We start from the raw sequence: 16176 nt of genomic DNA, 5'->3' as shown, positions 1-16176 counted from the left end.
ATTGGCAGTGGCAGCTCTTGGCAAAAAAACAAATAGACTAAAAAGTTATTGGTCTAAGCTTCAACATGAGCTAGTTGGGATGGATCAGAGCTGATCTTCTGTCTCGATCAAGCTATCGTACTGATCACCGACATTGCAATCACAGAGGAACAACCTCCACCAAATAATGAACAGACTGGCTATATTCAGGGGTAGTTTGTTTTGATAGATGAGATAAAATATGTTGAAATTAAAATTAAAAAATTAAATAAAATATTATTAGAATATTATTTTTATTTTAAGATTTAAAAAAATTAAATTATTTATTTTATTTTATATTGAAAAGTAAAAAAAATTATAATAATTAAATAAAATAAAATGAGATAAAATATTTTTTGAAAACAAATGAAACTTAAAAGATTTCCTGAGGTCAACACACCTTCTTGAAAAAGGAAAAATATTTATAAAAATAAAAATATTAAAAAATTACCTCATGACTTTCAAATGTAATTTCTGACATTAATCATAAAAAATTAATATTAAAATTTTCTTGAGTCCATTTAAAAATGTAGGCCCAGTATAAGGTCCGCAAAATACCTTACGTTTGGAACCCATAGTGCCTGGGAAGGTCTAGTGGAGGACCCGTTTTCGTCATCTGGACTGTAATCCCGGCCCATCACATCAATTTGAATCAGACCTAAATGTCAATAAACCTCTTCTCAAGGGCCTTTTCGTAAACCCAACGCATTCAAATCTGAAATGCTTTCTGGAAGCAAAACACAATAGCCCGCCCGTTAGTTCCTCCTCCCTCGCAAGATTCAGCGACTCCATATCAGAGATAATCCGTAATAGTGCGTGAGAGAGTGAGGGAGCACAGGAAGAGAAAGTACTTGGCTATGGAGAAGATCTGCGTCGCAGTCCGAGTGAGACCTCCCGTATCCTCAGAACCCTCCAATGGAACATACTGGAAGGTTGAAGACAATCGCATTTCTCTTCACAAGGTTCACGGCACCCCTATATCTGCCCTCTCTTACGCTTTCGGTACTTGTTCCTCTCTCTCTCTCTCTCTCTCTCTGAAATATGCGGGCTCATTTGTTTTGTTTTGTGTTTCTTTGAGATCTTGCGAGTTTGTTTCGAAGTGACTTTCATTTTGTTTCAGATCACGTATTCGACGAAAGCTGCACGAATGCTAGGGTTTATGAGCTTCTTACAAAGGACATCATTCATGCCGCAGTTGAAGGCTTTAATGGTAATCCTTTTTTTCCTTTCCTTTTTATTTTATTGAACGTAACTTCTTCGAATTTAGCTTAATTTTTTCCCTTAAAATATATTTAAGGATTGATTATCGTTACATAGTTGATTAAATATAGTTTTTACTCAGGTTTCTGGATATTAGCTTCTGAGCATATTGAGAACGAAAGGGAAAATAATTTTGACTATTCAATTAATTATTAACCCCACTGCCATGAAAAGAGAAAAAGAAAAAGAAAAAGAAAAGAAAAGAAAGGAAAAGAAGCTAAAACTGTAGCCCTCGTTTTCTGGAAATATGAAGAAATCATGGATAAGTTCATAATGAACAGAAGGGTGGTTCTGCTTTCTATGGTTTTACTATTTTTTCTTTCCTGAAACATCCTCGTTGATCCCAGAATTTTTATTTACTTAACAAAAAAATTATTTTCTTAAAAAAAGTACGTTTCTTCTTGACTGACGTTTCTATTTAATTTTAAACTGATTTTTGGCCAAGTTAGTTAATTTAGTACAATACAAATTCTGACGGTGGAAGACTATTTTCAACCGTACGGTTTTGAGGAAACCAAGGATTTGTTATAAATGGGCACGGGATCACAAAATTGTATACTGCTTCTACGGATTAATGAAAATGAAAAATCAAGAGCAGTGAAGACTATAGTTGGTCAATTTGAGTATTTTGTACAGGTAGATTTTCATGTTGGGTGTACTCTATCAAAGTAATTAATGTGTGTTTTGTCTCCTGTCGAACTCAATATCTTCTATATTTATTTAACGTGGAATGTGAAAAGAAGAATGTAGTGATTGCTTTTTTTAATCAGACATGTCATCTAGATATTAGCATTGAAGCTGATTAATGGGACTTTTATAGGAACTGCATTTGCATATGGACAAACTAGCAGTGGCAAGACTTTCACCATGAATGGCTCTGAAACTGATCCAGGGATTATTCACCGGGCAGTTAAAGATATATTTGCAAAAATTCAGATGGTAAGCAGGTCCATGAATGTTCCTGATGTTGTATTTATTAATAATGATCTTTTGAATTCTAACCTTTTTCTGTTGGTGCGTAATAATTTCAGATATCTGACCGAGAATTTCTGATTCGGGTTTCCTATATGGAAATTTATAATGAAGAAATTAATGATCTTTTTGCTGTAGAGAACCAGAAATTGCAAATACATGAGAGTTTGGAGGTTGGTATTGACAGTTTTAGAGTTTATTATAGTTCGTTTAGATGTATAGAATCACTGATTTTTCTTGTCTTTTAGCGTGGGATATTTGTTGCAGGCCTAAGGGAGGAAATTGTTAGCAACGCCGAACAAGTGTTGGAGCTCATAGATTCAGGAGAAGGTTTGACTTAAAAGCATAACTTATTGGTCTTAGGCTTCTTACATGTTGTTTTAGTTGGATACGTTTCTTACATGCTCTCTTTTTTTTTTTTTTTTTTTTTTTTTTTTTTTTTTTTTTTCTCCAGTTAATAGGCACTTTGGTGAGACTAATATGAATGTTCGTAGTAGTAGATCCCACACAATATTCAGGATGGTATGTCCTTTACATGTTGATTCTACAGCTCCACTTAAAACTGTTGGATTTCATGCAAGCTTATCTTATATATGAAGGTGATTGAAAGCAAGGCGAAGGACACTGATTCTGTCGGTGATCATTTGAGTACTGATGCCATTCGTGTTGCAGTCTTGGTTTGTACTCTTTTACTTCATATTTTAGATCATATTCTAATTTTAGATTTTTTTTTTTTTTAACTTTTATATTATTTTTGCTGCAACAAAGAACTTGGTAGATTTAGCTGGGTCTGAACGGATTGCTAAAACTGGAGCCGGTGGGGTACGTCTAAAGGAAGGAAAGCACATTAACAAAAGCTTAATGGTTCTGGGTAACGTGATTAACAAACTAAGTGATGGTGCAAAACAGAGGTATTTGTTTTCAGTAAGTCATGTTGATTTGATAAAACAACAATGTCACAGTGAGAAAAAAATATATGTTGCAGGGGTCATATTCCTTATCGTGATAGTAAGCTGACCCGCATACTTCAACCTGCTCTTGGTGGCAATGCTAAAACTTCAATAATATGCACATTAGCACCTGAGGAGGTGGTCTACTTATTTTCTCTTTTCATCTCATTTTCCTTATCATCATTATTATTTTGGCATGTTGCATTAAGTTCAAATTTTCAGTTTTTAACATGGTATGTTAACGATTCATTTAGGTACACATTGAGGAAACGAAGGGAACTCTCCAATTTGCTAGCAGAGCCAAGCGCATCACTAATTGTGTTCAAGTGAATGAAGTATGTTCTCTGTTTTGTTTTGTACACTTACCATGTACTCGTGTTTATGAATCTGTGGTCTTGCTAGTGTAAGCTTTTTCTGATGTTCATTGGAACATCAGAAAACTTTGGCATATGTGTTATGGTCTCAGAAAAACTTAATATCCCTTTACCTTACTTTCCGGAGATCTGTATATCCATCATCATTGCTGTTTTTAATCTTTTTTCTCAACCTGGTCGTGTTATGCATGTATTTCAGCATTAATTATTTCATCTTTTGCCCGTTTTGTTAACCCTTTGATGTTCCAGTGTACTTTTGATGTTAAGGTCACAAATAATTGACTTGCTACTTAACTGAATAATGAGTGTCTCCTGGCAGTTTGCACTTTTCTTTTTTCTTTGCAGTTGTTGTGATATCATATAGCATCTTTTTCTCTGCACATCTTATTATTTTATCCTTCCCCTTGAATTTGATGGTGCAACTTAGTCTAATGAAGAGCAATTATTTTTACAGATTTTGACAGATGCAGCCTTATTGAAGCGGCAAAAACTAGAGATTGAAGAGCTTCGTAAAAAACTTCAGGTGATGATCCTCTTTTGTTTCTATTACAAAGAAGAGGTTGGACACAAACTAACACTGCTGAAGTCTTCTTTAGGGATCTCATGCTGAGGTGCTGGAGCAAGTGATCTTAAAATTGCGGAATGATTTGCTCAAGGTTGGTTGTTATTTTCGCCTTTGAAAATGTGAGCCATTACTTAAAGCAAGCATAAGCTTTTACCTTTCGTTGGAAGCATTTGGTTCTCACTTATTTTTCCTCATTCAGTATGAATTAGAGCGGGAGAAGCTTCAAATGGAATTGGAAGAGGAGAGGAAATCACACAGAGAACGTGATCAATGCATTCAGGAGCAACAGATGAAAATTGTTGATCTCAGCAATCCTCTTACTTCATCAGACTTCAACCCGAACTCTGGTCAGGTACTGCTCATGCAAAGTAATGGATACTCGTTTTAGTACCAATATTGTTCCAAGTAACTTTTGTGGTAGATGCTTTCTAGTCACAATATTTTTTCTATTCTCATTGTTTCTAAGTTCTCCAGCCAGCTTACTACCTTACTTTCACCTCGACAGTTCTTATAGGCATTAATTACAACTTGTTTCATCCAAACCTCTACCTGATTTTGGCAATTGGAATTGTTTATACCATTCTGCTTTATCTTAGTCTATGTCATCTTTAAATGACGTGGATACACTATTGCAAGCCACAGAAGACACCTGGCATTACTATAGCTATGTTTTGGTCTTACTGAAGATTTATCTTCCATTCTTTTATGCATTGCATTAAACGTATCCTAATGATGAGTGGGCTGTTGACTGGATTCAGATTGTTAGCCAGCTTTTTCTAGGAAAGTTGGTATTTTTGCTGCCCTAGGAATCACAAAAAAAGACTAGATTGTTTTATTAAAAAAAAATCTAAACGTGATCCAAAACCTTTATTGTTGAGAAGTAACAATGTGCTACTTTTATCCCCTCCCCAAATGATCATGAAAAGAGTATTAAATAAATCTTAATGTTTTCGTACTTGAGTTTTTTTTTTTACTGTAAAGTTTTCGTTTTCAACACTTTGTTCCTCTTGGCAGTTGCAATAGATTTTCATGGATTGAGTGCCCTGAGTTTCTTGTATTGGATGCAAATCTTAGTTAGGTGTTTCTCTTGTATGAATCCTGTGTACTTGGGCTATGCCTATTGTTCTATTAACAAAGTTCATGATTACGTACAAAAAAATTGTTCTTTTACATGTCCATCGGATTCTTGATCATCTCATCATTCCTATCTACTGGAAGGGTCAGGATTCCGAAAGACAAAGCCTCAAGGAAGAATGCAATGACAGCAATATCATATGCCATGGAGATGCTTTTAGAACCCCTTGCTTCAAGGCAGCTCCCAAAGCCTTTGTTGTCAAGCGATCAGATTACTCAATGCTCCCTGACTATAGTCCCCTTCCAGATACATTTAGCAATGTGGCTGATGAAGACACATGGCTGAAAATGAATAAAGGTTACATAGCTGACCTTGATTCACTTCAACTGACTCCTGCAAGAAAAGTTCAATCATTTCCTTCAAGTGATGCTACCCCTGTGAGTTTATATTGCTGAGTTTTTCTCCTAAACTTGATGAATTCATGTTAGGTAATATGAACACCATTTGATCTAGCAAACACAGAAATGGGATATTTCAATTAGTTACCTCTTGTATTAGCATCATCAACCCTCTCCCAATGACGTAACACTAACTCAAACTTGACCATACCCCATTAGCAAGGACAGAAGCCGAAGTCATGATTGTTGATTTAATTTCCTTTAGTTGGCTTAGATGTTTATACCTCCAATTTCCATGCAATAATCTCAATGGAAAAGTGAAAAGATTTTAAATTAGAAGCTCATCGTCTTCATTATTTGTCAGCCATCTTTAATAAATATTCCTACCACTCATGGTTGTGAGGATTTTGAACAAACAAGCCTCTGGTTAAAGGTGACTTATTAAATATTGAATACATTCAAATTTATAGACTCTGTAGTCTGTAATATATGGCTATGTTAGTGATGCTTTTTGATGTTTTTATGATTTGGTATTTCTGTTGGAGCCTAAAGTTTTACGGTTGTTTTGGTTGGACTCGTTACATTCTCTCAGACCTATTCATCCAAGAATCATAAACAAGAGGTTCAACATCTCAAGAGACAATTACTTATTGCCACAGAAGAAAGAAATGAACTGGAGGTTAGTCCATATCAGAACTTTGATGTTTTCTTTTTGGTCACTATACAATTTTCAAATGCATTTTTTTGGCTCAGAAAATGCTTGCATAATTTAAGTTGTCATGGCATAGTAAATCTTTTTCTTGCTTCATTTAAGTGAGATTTGGATAGTGAGTTGAGATGAGATGAGTTGAAATGAAAGTTGAATAAAATGTTGTTAGAATATTATTTTTTAATATTATTATTGTTTTGGGATTTGAAAAAGTTGAAATTGTTTATTATATTTTGTGTGAGAATTTGAAAAAGTTGTAATGATTAGATGAGATGGGACGAGATAAGTTGAGATCAACTCTGAATCCAGAGGGGCATGCGAGCCTTTATCTTTGTGCTCATTCCCCATATAGTAGCCCGTTGTCTTTGTTAGGTGAAGCATATTCCTATTTCAATTTGTAGATTCTTGCTATATATGAAACCCAGACATGCACATTATAGCTTTGACGATGTTTCTTTTATTGATCCCTTGCATTTATTTACAGAGAAAGCATGCAGAGCAGATACTTTTGAACCATCAACTAATGGATGAAATATCTAAAATTCAACAAGAAGCAAAACTTACACAAGAGATCCCCAAAAGGCTTGGTGAATCTGTGGAATGTTGCAAAGATATCTATGAGGACGTTTTGTCAATAATACAGGTCAAATCCATGTGTAAAATCTGCACCTTCAACCTTTATATGATGTTTGCCCTTCAGAGGACATTTATTTTTATTCTTTCTTAGCAGAGTTTCGTATCTGATGAGGAATCCTCAACTTCAAAATTGGTATCGAGCACAAGTGAAATTGGTATAACCCTGTTTAAGACTTTGGAAACTCATTTCTCCATGGCAATGGATGACCACAGTTCTTTCACTGGGAACAATTCTCTAATTCAAGAACAATGCAAAGTGCTTTACGAGAAGTTGAACAGCACAATTACATCCCTGGTATTGTCACAGACACCAACAGTTGAGAATGAACAATTGAGGCCTAAACGGTGTAGCTGTGAAAATAAGGTAGCTACCTGTTCAAAACTATCAAGATATCATTCATTAACTCTCAATTTGGTCTCCATCAATTTGATTCTTTAGTTATGGGTGCTATTTATTTTGAATGAATTATACCTTAATTGGTTGGCTGTTTCTTGTATAGTATAAGAATATGAGCAAAAAAGTAACTCAAATATGAAATGTTCTTTGAATTTTTGTTAATTTTCAGGACAAAACAGTGGATCATTAGCTTGTCTTGGTTTTTCCTTTGGAAATTGATATCCGAAAACAATTGAAACTTCAAATCTTTTCTTCCCTTCAACTTTGCTCCTCTATGGTCCTTACTAGAAACAACACAAGCTAGGTTCTACAAGATGGCCTATGTTGGACGCTTGCATCTGAGGATAATTTAGTTTTTGCTAGTCTGTAGAGCAGCAGAAATCATTTCTTGTTTTTAGTCCGTATCTTCTCCTTCCAGTTTCTGCTTTTCTTTTCTGGGTGCAGTGGTATAATTTTCACTTATTAAATACTAGGGTTTACAATTAACCATTTTCCTGCTTTTGGTGATCTATCATGGCACAAATTGCTTCTCAAAACACTTGAAAGTCAATCAAATTTAAAGTTTAGAGTTGGGGTTCTAGACACCACCCACCCATTTGGTTTTTATTGCAGTAAGCTGGACATGCAATGTTAGACATGATGTTACATGGGAAACCTAATACTACATACTTAAGTTGAGGGAAAATGAGTACTTCTGAAGAGCTACAATAGCAGAAAGGAATAACTCATTTCTTCAATGCACTTCAAACTGATTTTAGGGCATGCTTGTCTGTGGTTACAAACTTTAATAAGGATCCTGTGATGTAGCTTTTATGAAGTAGCTTTTATATATGCTTCAATTATCAACTCTTCTAAACTTTGCAAGGGTACTTATGGTACCCTTATAAACTCTTTACATTGATATAGGTCATGTTTAGATCCCTAACTTGTATGAATAATTCTATAAGTTGGGGTTACGCATGCCTCCGTATTATTGAAATCTTTGTGCAACCTATCCCAAAAAAAACCTCATGGTTAATAAGGATCACAAAAAAATCTTTGTGCAACCTATCCCAAAAAAAACCTCCGTATTATTGAAATCTTTGTGCAACCTATCCCAAAAAAAACCTCATGGTTAGAGTAATGTCATCAAGTTCACACCGAAAAGAGAATTGTCTGCATGCATGTATATGCGCAGGCACGCACATGAAGTATCTAGTCTATCACATAGGACATGTGAAAAAGAACTACATTCTGTCTGGAAACGGTTGGAAAGTATATGAGTTGATTTCTGTCTTGTTTAAAGTTCTAGTTTCTTTGTTTAAGGGATGTACTCAGGATGAAGAAACTGCTTGTTGGGAGGAAGAACTGAGCAATGAACTGAACACCATCAAGGAAAGATACGATAGTTTGGAGAAAGAGTTGGATTTCAATAACCAGCTCCTGGTGGTTTCTAAAGAAAGATACGATAGTTTGGAAACAGAGTTTCAGCTTTTGAAAGAAGATAGGGATCATTTGCACCAAATGGTCTCGGAGTCATCTCGAAAACTTGCACTGGTTGCTGACCAGAAGGAAAACGTTTTGAAGGATTTGAACACTGAAGTACAAAGAAGGAAAAATCTAGAAGAAGAGATTAAACAGTTTAGTGCTGCCTTTGCCTCTCGGCAGAGATCAGTAGTGTCTTTCCAGAATGATGTTAAGTCTAAATGTGAGAAGTTGAGAGCTCAATATTTAGTCTCTGTACCCAAATCTCTTGGGTGTTAAAAGTTCACTATCACTTTGCTTGTTTAATGGACCGAACGAAAGCTAACAATTTGAGTGCCGGTTGTTTCTTAACTCTTATGAACTTCATGATGCTTGTCATTTATTTAAATGGATTTATTTGACCTAATATAGACCTTGTTTGTTTTCATATTGTTTGTTGCTCATTTTTAAAGCTATTAGAGACGTCTTACTGCTTGATATTACTGTTATTGAAGAAAAATAATATTTATAGTCTTAGAATGTGCAATGTATATTCCTTTTGAAAATTTGAAAAAAAAATGGATAAATTTATGATCTATATGAAAAAATCATTTTTTTAATAGTAGACTTTACCTTTTTTAAAATGAGTATACGAATCTGGCACACTTTAAAATTATACCTAGCATTACTTTTATTAAAACTGTTAGGGGCAATTGATGCACCATGGAACCCAGGGATATAGCACAAACTATTACAAAACTACGGAGATAAAATATAACTGGATAGAGAAAAAAATCTTGCATGTAGATAGGAACTAATATTTGTATAATTTTATGAAAATAGTATTTAAAGGCATTAATAGCTTCTTCTATTTTCCCAAAAAACAAAAAAAATCTTAAATGGTAAATATTCAACGATGGGCCAAGGGCTTTGATAATTGATAAGTGTAAATTTGTTGGCATACTTGAAGGCTGACTCAAACTCAACCCTTTGCCTTTTATACTAAGCTGAGTCTTGGAGCCAACTTGATAGAACTTTGTGCAGAAAATTTCAGTCTCTTAACTTTTTTTTTTTTGTATACTATATATTACTCTTTCATTTCACTTCTATCGGTTCTTGAGTTTTTTTATTTTGAGAATTAATCTAATAATTAATGGATAATGTCATATAAACGCAATAGAAATAAAAATCAAATGAAAGTGTTGTACTGTTTCAAACAAAAAAAATGAAAGTGTTGTACATAACGGTGTTTTTTTTTTTTTTTTTTTTTTGGTCTTGTTCAGCTATACCTGATTTGTTCTTTATTCTTTCTAAGAACTAAAATGGGCTTCGATATTCAGATTAAAGTTCCTTTAAGAATAACTGGGCTCAGCCCATTCCTATGTTATGGACTAATCTCAAAAAGATTTAGCCTCGAGCCCATCAACGAATTTGAGAAGAGAGTTTATAAGGGGCTCGATCTCCCCACGGACCCCACTCCGTTCCTGCCTGCTTTCTGCCCTACCTTGCCGAGACTGCCTCTCTGCCCTACCGTGAACCCCAAGAAACCGGAAGTCCTTGCCAAGTCTAAACTCTCACATCTCTGTTCTTCTAACTGAGCGCAATAATCACTCTCGCGCTCTAAAGCGATATGCGGGATGGGCCGCCTGGTTTCCCACAAGAGATCGGGGGAGGCTACAGTGGAGAAAACTATTACTGGTATTTGTCATTCGCCTTCTGATATGCTTGTTGCTGAACCTGAATATTGCCCCCAGGCTGCTGTGGATTGGTATGTGTTGGGTGAAGATAGGGGCTACAGCAGTAGTATCCCTGATGTCAAAGAAAAGGCAAGAAGGCATCTTGCTGCATTGGGGTGGGTGTTTTGGTATGGACAGAAGGGAGCAAGGCGTGAGTTACGCTATACTTCACCCAAGGGAAGATGTTTTTATTCGCTTCGGACGGCATGTAAAGCCTGTATTGATCAAGGAGTCTCAGAGAATGTTGGTTCTAATTCTGTTGCTGAAGTTTCAGGGAATGTTGCGTCTAATTCTGTTTCCAAGACAGAGTGTATTGCTTCCCAATCTGTTTCTGAAACTGGGGATGTTGCTTCTACTTCTGTTTGCGTTAGTATTGGTTCTAATTCTCTATCTTTTACTGAGAAGGTTGCTTTTAGTTCTGTTTGCGAAAGGGTTGCTTCTGGCCCTGGTTGCGAAATTTTTGCTTGTAATGGTAAGCCTGCGGAAGATATAAATTTCGGTGATGATTTTAAGGGTGACTTAGCCGGTCACCCGAAGAGGAAAAAAGGGGAGGAATTACCAGATTCGAAGAAGAAAAGGGAACATTCAACCAATTGTCAGTCAAACAATGTGATCGAATCAAGAAAAAGAGCACGGGATGCCGTAATTCCTAGTTTCTCAAACCACAAACGTCGATCGATTTTATCTTGGTTGATAGATAACGACGTGGTCTTGCCTAGGACAAGAGTGTGCTACCGTGGTGGTAAAATGAAAGCGGGACACATAACTCGTGATGGGATCGAGTGCGCTTGTTGCTGTGAGGTGTTTACTCTCACTGGTTTTGAAGTTCATGCGGGTAGTTCAAATCACAGACCGGCTGCTAATATTCTACTCGAAGATGGGAGGTCTTTGCAAGATTGTAAAAATCAAGTGATTGAGAGTAATCAGAATAAAAGCTTCACAACAACGTTACAAGAGAATGATGCTGTATGCTCTGTTTGTCACTATGGGGGTGAGTTAGTTTTATGTGACCGGTGTCCATCATCATTTCACAAGTGCTGCCTTGGCTTGAAGGATGTTCCAAATGGTGATTGGTTTTGTCCATCATGTAATTGTGGAATTTGTGGTCATAGCAGGTTCGAAGAAGACGGTGGAGTTTCTATGGACAATAGTTTCATTACTTGCAAGCAATGTGAGCATAGATTTCATATGGGGTGCTTAAGGAGTAAAGAGTTTGTCAATGAAAATCATTGGTTTTGTGGCAGAAAGTGTGAATATATTTTTTTGGGCCTGTCTAAGCTTCTGGGAAAATCAATTCTCGTGGGTGTTTATAATTTGACTTGGACATTATTGAAGTCCGCATATTCTGAAAGCTGTAATCTTGATGCTGCTGACATTGAGGCTGGGACACAGAATGACGGCAAGCTCAGTGCTGCTCTGAATCTGATGCACGAGTGTTTTGAGCCTGTCAAAGAACTTCGTACCAACAGAGACCTTTGTGAAGATGTGATTTTCAGTAGAGGATCAGACCTTAACAGATTGAACTTCCGAGGGTTCTACACCGTGCTATTGGAGAGAAACAATGAAGTAATTTGTGTGGCTACTGTAAGGATTCATGGAGAAAAGGTGGCGGAAGTACCCCTTGTTTGCACCAGGTTTCAATACCGCAGACGTGGAATGTGTCGTATATTGATGGATGAGCTTGAAAAGCAACTGATGGCACTAGGAGTGGAGAGATTGACTTTGCCTGCTGCTCCTACTGCGCTGAAGACATGGGCAACTTCGTTTGGATTCTCAAAGATGACAGATTCTGAGAGGTTACAGTATCTAGACTATACTTTCTTGAACTTCCAAGATACCATCATGTGTCAGAAACTCGTAATAAAGAACCCTACAGCAGAGATTGGAGACCAATTACTTTTGGCTAGTGCTGCGAGCCGTGGGAAATTCAATTCAGAATGTTTGGATGAAGGAGCCAGATTTAGGAAGGTAAGCAGAGGCAACATTACCGATTATTCTGAGTCCCATGAGAGAGAGAAGATATCGGCCAGAAAGACCCAAAGCACTGATTATTTCAAGTACTACCAGAGGAGGAAGATATCAGCAAGAAAGACCCAAAACACTGATTATTTCAAGTACTACGAGAGGAGGAAGATATCAGCCTTCAAGGGCCAAGCCCAATTCCACGATATACCTGGGAGAGATCTAGTGTCAACATTTTAATATGGTTCAAATCCTTCATGATATCTACTTGTTCTTTTACAGAATAAAGGAGAAAGAGAATTGGTAAAAATTGTGCGCTAAATTAGGTGGGAGTGATTCGAGCTTGTTAAAATTTACCTGTCAATTAAAGTTAACGTCCTTGTTAAATTTCTTCGGTATAAATTTCTATTCACCTGTCAATCGAGAACAAAATATTGCAAATACATGAGAGTTTGGAGGTTGGCCATTGGAAGTTTGGACAATTTACTACAGTATGTAATCACCGAAGAAAAGAACTTGGTAGATTTAATGGATTGTTAAAACTGGATCTGGTGGAGTTTTTGTCCCAAGGAAAGGAAGCATGGTAACTAGAGCTTAATGGTTTTGACTTATTTTTCATTATTCAGTATGAAGTATGGGTGGAAGAAAGCTTGAGATGAAATTGGAGGAGAAGCAAGCGCTCAAAGAATGTTGTTTGTTATCAATGCATTGGGAGGGCAACATCTGAAAATGGTAAATCTCAGCAATCTTGTTACTTTTTCAGGGTTCAACCTGAACATTGAACACCGGTCAGGTTCTGTTGTTGCAGAGTAGTTTCTAGGATTCAGGAAATTTTACCTCTTAGGATAAAAAAATAAAATTACATATTATATTTTTAAGTAGTGTCCAGATTATCTATGTAGCGAGACTATTTATTGTACTGGTAATATTGTTCTAAGTTCCTTTCGAGGTCGATGCTTTTATTAGAATTCTGTTGACAGAGACTACCATAGTCTCACCTCACGCATCACTTTTTAGACATTAATTACAACTTGGTTTATCCAAGCCTTTTCTTCCATTCAGCTATATCTGCTGGGTTTATGTATATCTTCTTTTAAGTGAAATTATTTACATTAGCCTATAGCTGCAGCACACCTCATGTGCTGTGTTAAAAAAAAGAAAAAAAAAAAGAAATCACATGAGGTGTGCGGAGAGTGCGGCCTTCTTTAAATGGCTTAGATGCTCATTTTCATGCCATTGAAGACACCCAACATTTCTGGGTCTATGTTCTAATCTTAAAATTTAGAATTTAAAACTTAAAATTAAAATGTAACTTGGAAATTAATATTATTCTCAGTGCATCGCCCGGACATGCGATTAGATATTTTATTCCAGTTAGTTCGTGACATCCTTTATGTTCTGAAAGATCCTGAAAGTCAAAAGGAGCAGAATGAAAGCACAAGTTGGTGGTCCTACAAATGTGAACGCTAGTGCTTTTAATGGGTTGATTAGAGCTATCTATCAACTAGACAGCATTGTGATGGAAAATGAGGCCCATATCCCATCCCCATAATGTATTAAAACACGTTGTGAAGGCCCGCATGAATGGATAATATAATAAAGCCTCTCTCACAGACATCATGTTATTTAAGATGTTAGGTGCAACAATTTTGATTTTGCGTAATAGAGGGGGCGAGAAGCAGTCAGGACGTTGCCAGTATTTCTATATGAATTGGTAGTTTATCCATCTACAAACAAAACGGACGTGTCAGTTGAAGATGAAGAAGTAAACAAAACAATGATTTTCATGCATAATTAGAAAGGAAAATTTCTACTTGTGTAAAGTAAAGTGCTTACGTGGCAATCTTCACAACTCATAGATTTTGCCCAGCAGTAAGAGAGATTGTTCGGACTCACTCTCTCTCTCTCTCTCTCAATAAATGCCCTAATCTTTCTCTAGTTTTCAGTCCAAACTGATGGGTATGCCTTGTCTACTATCCCATATAAGTCACCGGCACTTCATCATTTAGTATTCCTACTGCTTGAACTTGCAAACCTACCTTAATGGCTTCCACACCACCACCCAAACCATCAAAACAGCTTGGAGAATTTTTACTGGAGCAACAAGAACCTTTCATCCTAGACGAGTATCTTTTAGAAAGAGGGTGCCGGAAGAACAGCTCAAATTCAAGAAGTAACCTTAGCAGCTGCTGCAGCAATTCAACGAAGTTACTAAAGAAGTCGGCCAGTTTGTGGCTTAAACAAGAGCAGAAATGATGTTCCACGCTGCTCCAAAATACTGGGATGTGTATATAAGAAGTTTGTTTCAATTAAAGAGGACCAGAGAAGGAAGAGTTCTGAATATAGAGATGAAGAATATGGTGCCCCTGCAATGGAGATGGTGGACAAAGAAGTTGCGGAATTGGGTGGTTTTTCCTCAGCTAGCAGCACGACAGTGTTCTACTCATGCTCCGAGAGTGATAAGGAGGAAATATCAACTTCACCATGTTAAGATCAGACCTTCTTTGATGTAGAAACTTTCCAAGCTATGAAACTCCGCAATGTAAGAGAGAGAGGTGGAAGCACTTTTTTTCCAATTACCCAGTTTTTTGAAATTTTTACTTTTAATACAATGATTTCATTAGGTTACTCACAAAGTTTACAGGATGCAACAGATTGAAAAGCTTCGGCGGAGATGCAATGAAGACAGTAAGCAACTAGGCCGTGTCAGTACTAGAAGAAATATCCTCCCCTGAAGGTCTCCCTCTTTTATAACCGTCTCCCTGTCAGCTAGAAACTTCAGTACTGTATGCTTATGATATTTTTCGTGTTCTCTTACTTTTTGTTAACTAGCTCTTTCAAACAAAAACAGAGCAACAAAATACCAGGATAAGACAAGAAGAGAATCCAACAGCCTGTCCCAAGAAAGGTTTACAAGACTACACACTATCATCAGCAGCTCTTCCAAGGGAATTGCTCTTTCACTTGGCAACAGAGAAGCCAATTCATACAGGAGTTGCAGAGTTGCAAAGGCTTGGAGAGTCTAACCCTTCCCCACAGTACTTGAAATTGAAAATGGTATTGCAGCAAACAAAGCAGCTTCTGTTTGATTGTGTGAGGGAGGCGATGGAGACCCATGTGAGGAAGGAGAGAGAGAAGCAGCATCACAAAGAATTGCTGGGGCCTGAAGAGCTTGGGAGGCTCATATGTGAAAGAATGAGGTTATGGTGGAAACAGGCTGCAGATGAAACAAACACAAATTATTTCTTGGGTTTGGACTTCTCGGATTCCATGAAAGAATGGCGTACTTTGGAACAGCAGAAGAGGGAAATTGCGTTGGAGATTGGAGATGCCATTTTGGAAGAGATCCAGACTGAAATTGTCATAGAAATGAATGATTTCCAGGCAGCAACAGCATTTTGACCTCATTCCAAGTTTCACTGCTTACGCTTGATTACCTGCTCATCCTTCTATGTTATCTCTGACAAATTTGTCAGTCATTCTACTGATGTGAGTTATCTGGTAGATGATGTGAGTTCCTTGGATTCCTGAAGAGTCATTACACCCAAGAAAAAAAGACGTATATTAAGGGAGGAAAAAAGGATCAATAGAAGTATAATGTCGTTTGTCATCGTAGAGTATAGTATTGCAGTGAAGGTAGGCTTAGGCTTGACAGGGGTCACCACTCCCCATCCAAAGCCA

The 16176-nt window shown here is 36.8% G+C and overlaps 2 protein-coding genes and 1 long non-coding RNA gene across 8 annotated transcripts; all 3 read left to right on the top strand.

The window, feature by feature from the left end:
• Positions 1-739: 739 nt before the first annotated feature.
• Positions 740-9223, top strand: LOC121261633 (kinesin-like protein KIN-7N). Of its 5 annotated transcripts, none has more exons than XM_041164096.1 (19): positions 740-1020; positions 1139-1228; positions 2099-2217; positions 2310-2423; positions 2499-2580; positions 2705-2772; positions 2850-2927; positions 3019-3161; positions 3236-3338; positions 3455-3535; positions 4029-4097; positions 4171-4230; positions 4339-4491; positions 5364-5651; positions 5977-6045; positions 6205-6291; positions 6806-6964; positions 7052-7321; positions 8660-9223. In XM_041164096.1, the coding sequence occupies exons 1-19, from the start codon at positions 876-878 to the stop codon at positions 9095-9097; spliced, it is 2616 nt and encodes an 871-aa protein (XP_041020030.1). In that variant the 5' UTR covers positions 740-875; the 3' UTR covers positions 9098-9223. The 5 variants fall into 5 exon arrangements, with proteins under 5 accessions (XP_041020030.1, XP_041020029.1, XP_041020032.1 ...); XM_041164095.1 differs by having other exon boundaries at positions 5358-5651; XM_041164099.1 differs by having other exon boundaries at positions 843-980; positions 5358-5651.
• Positions 9224-10278: 1055 nt separating this feature from the next.
• LOC121259127 (increased DNA methylation 1-like) lies at positions 10279-13295 on the top strand. Its single transcript, XM_041160622.1, has one exon. It carries the CDS (start codon positions 10435-10437, stop codon positions 12733-12735), a length of 2301 nt encoding a protein of 766 aa, XP_041016556.1. The 5' UTR covers positions 10279-10434; the 3' UTR covers positions 12736-13295.
• Positions 13296-14339: 1044 nt separating this feature from the next.
• On the top strand, positions 14340-15972 carry LOC121259133. 2 transcript variants are annotated; one of them, XR_005939515.1, is made up of 3 exons: positions 14340-15037; positions 15150-15232; positions 15328-15972. It is a non-coding gene; the product is annotated as an uncharacterized LOC121259133 (long non-coding RNA). The 2 variants fall into 2 exon arrangements; XR_005939516.1 differs by having other exon boundaries at positions 15140-15232.
• Positions 15973-16176: the final 204 nt, after the last annotated feature.

Source organism: Juglans microcarpa x Juglans regia, chromosome 4D, assembly GCF_004785595.1.
Source record: "Juglans microcarpa x Juglans regia isolate MS1-56 chromosome 4D, Jm3101_v1.0, whole genome shotgun sequence".
Classification (NCBI taxonomy): Eukaryota; Viridiplantae; Streptophyta; class Magnoliopsida; order Fagales; family Juglandaceae; genus Juglans; species Juglans microcarpa x Juglans regia.
Note: the sequence above shows the minus strand (reverse complement) of the source record. Positions and strands in the feature narration are given on the sequence as shown.

What these genes read in the sequence shown, in the direction of transcription:
- LOC121259127 (XM_041160622.1), top strand. Translation starts at nt 10,435, where the DNA reads ATGGGCCGCCTGGTTTCCCACAAGAGATCGGGGGAGGCTACAGTGGAG.
- LOC121261633 (XM_041164095.1), top strand. Translation starts at nt 876, where the DNA reads ATGGAGAAGATCTGCGTCGCAGTCCGAGTGAGACCTCCCGTATCCTCA. An exon ending in TGCCCTCTCTTACGCTTTCG is followed by an intron (nt 1,021 to 1,138) that starts GTACTTGTTCCT and finishes ATTTTGTTTCAG; the next exon opens with ATCACGTATTCGACGAAAGC. An exon ending in ATTGTGTTCAAGTGAATGAA is followed by an intron (nt 3,536 to 4,028) that starts GTATGTTCTCTG and finishes TTATTTTTACAG; the next exon opens with ATTTTGACAGATGCAGCCTT.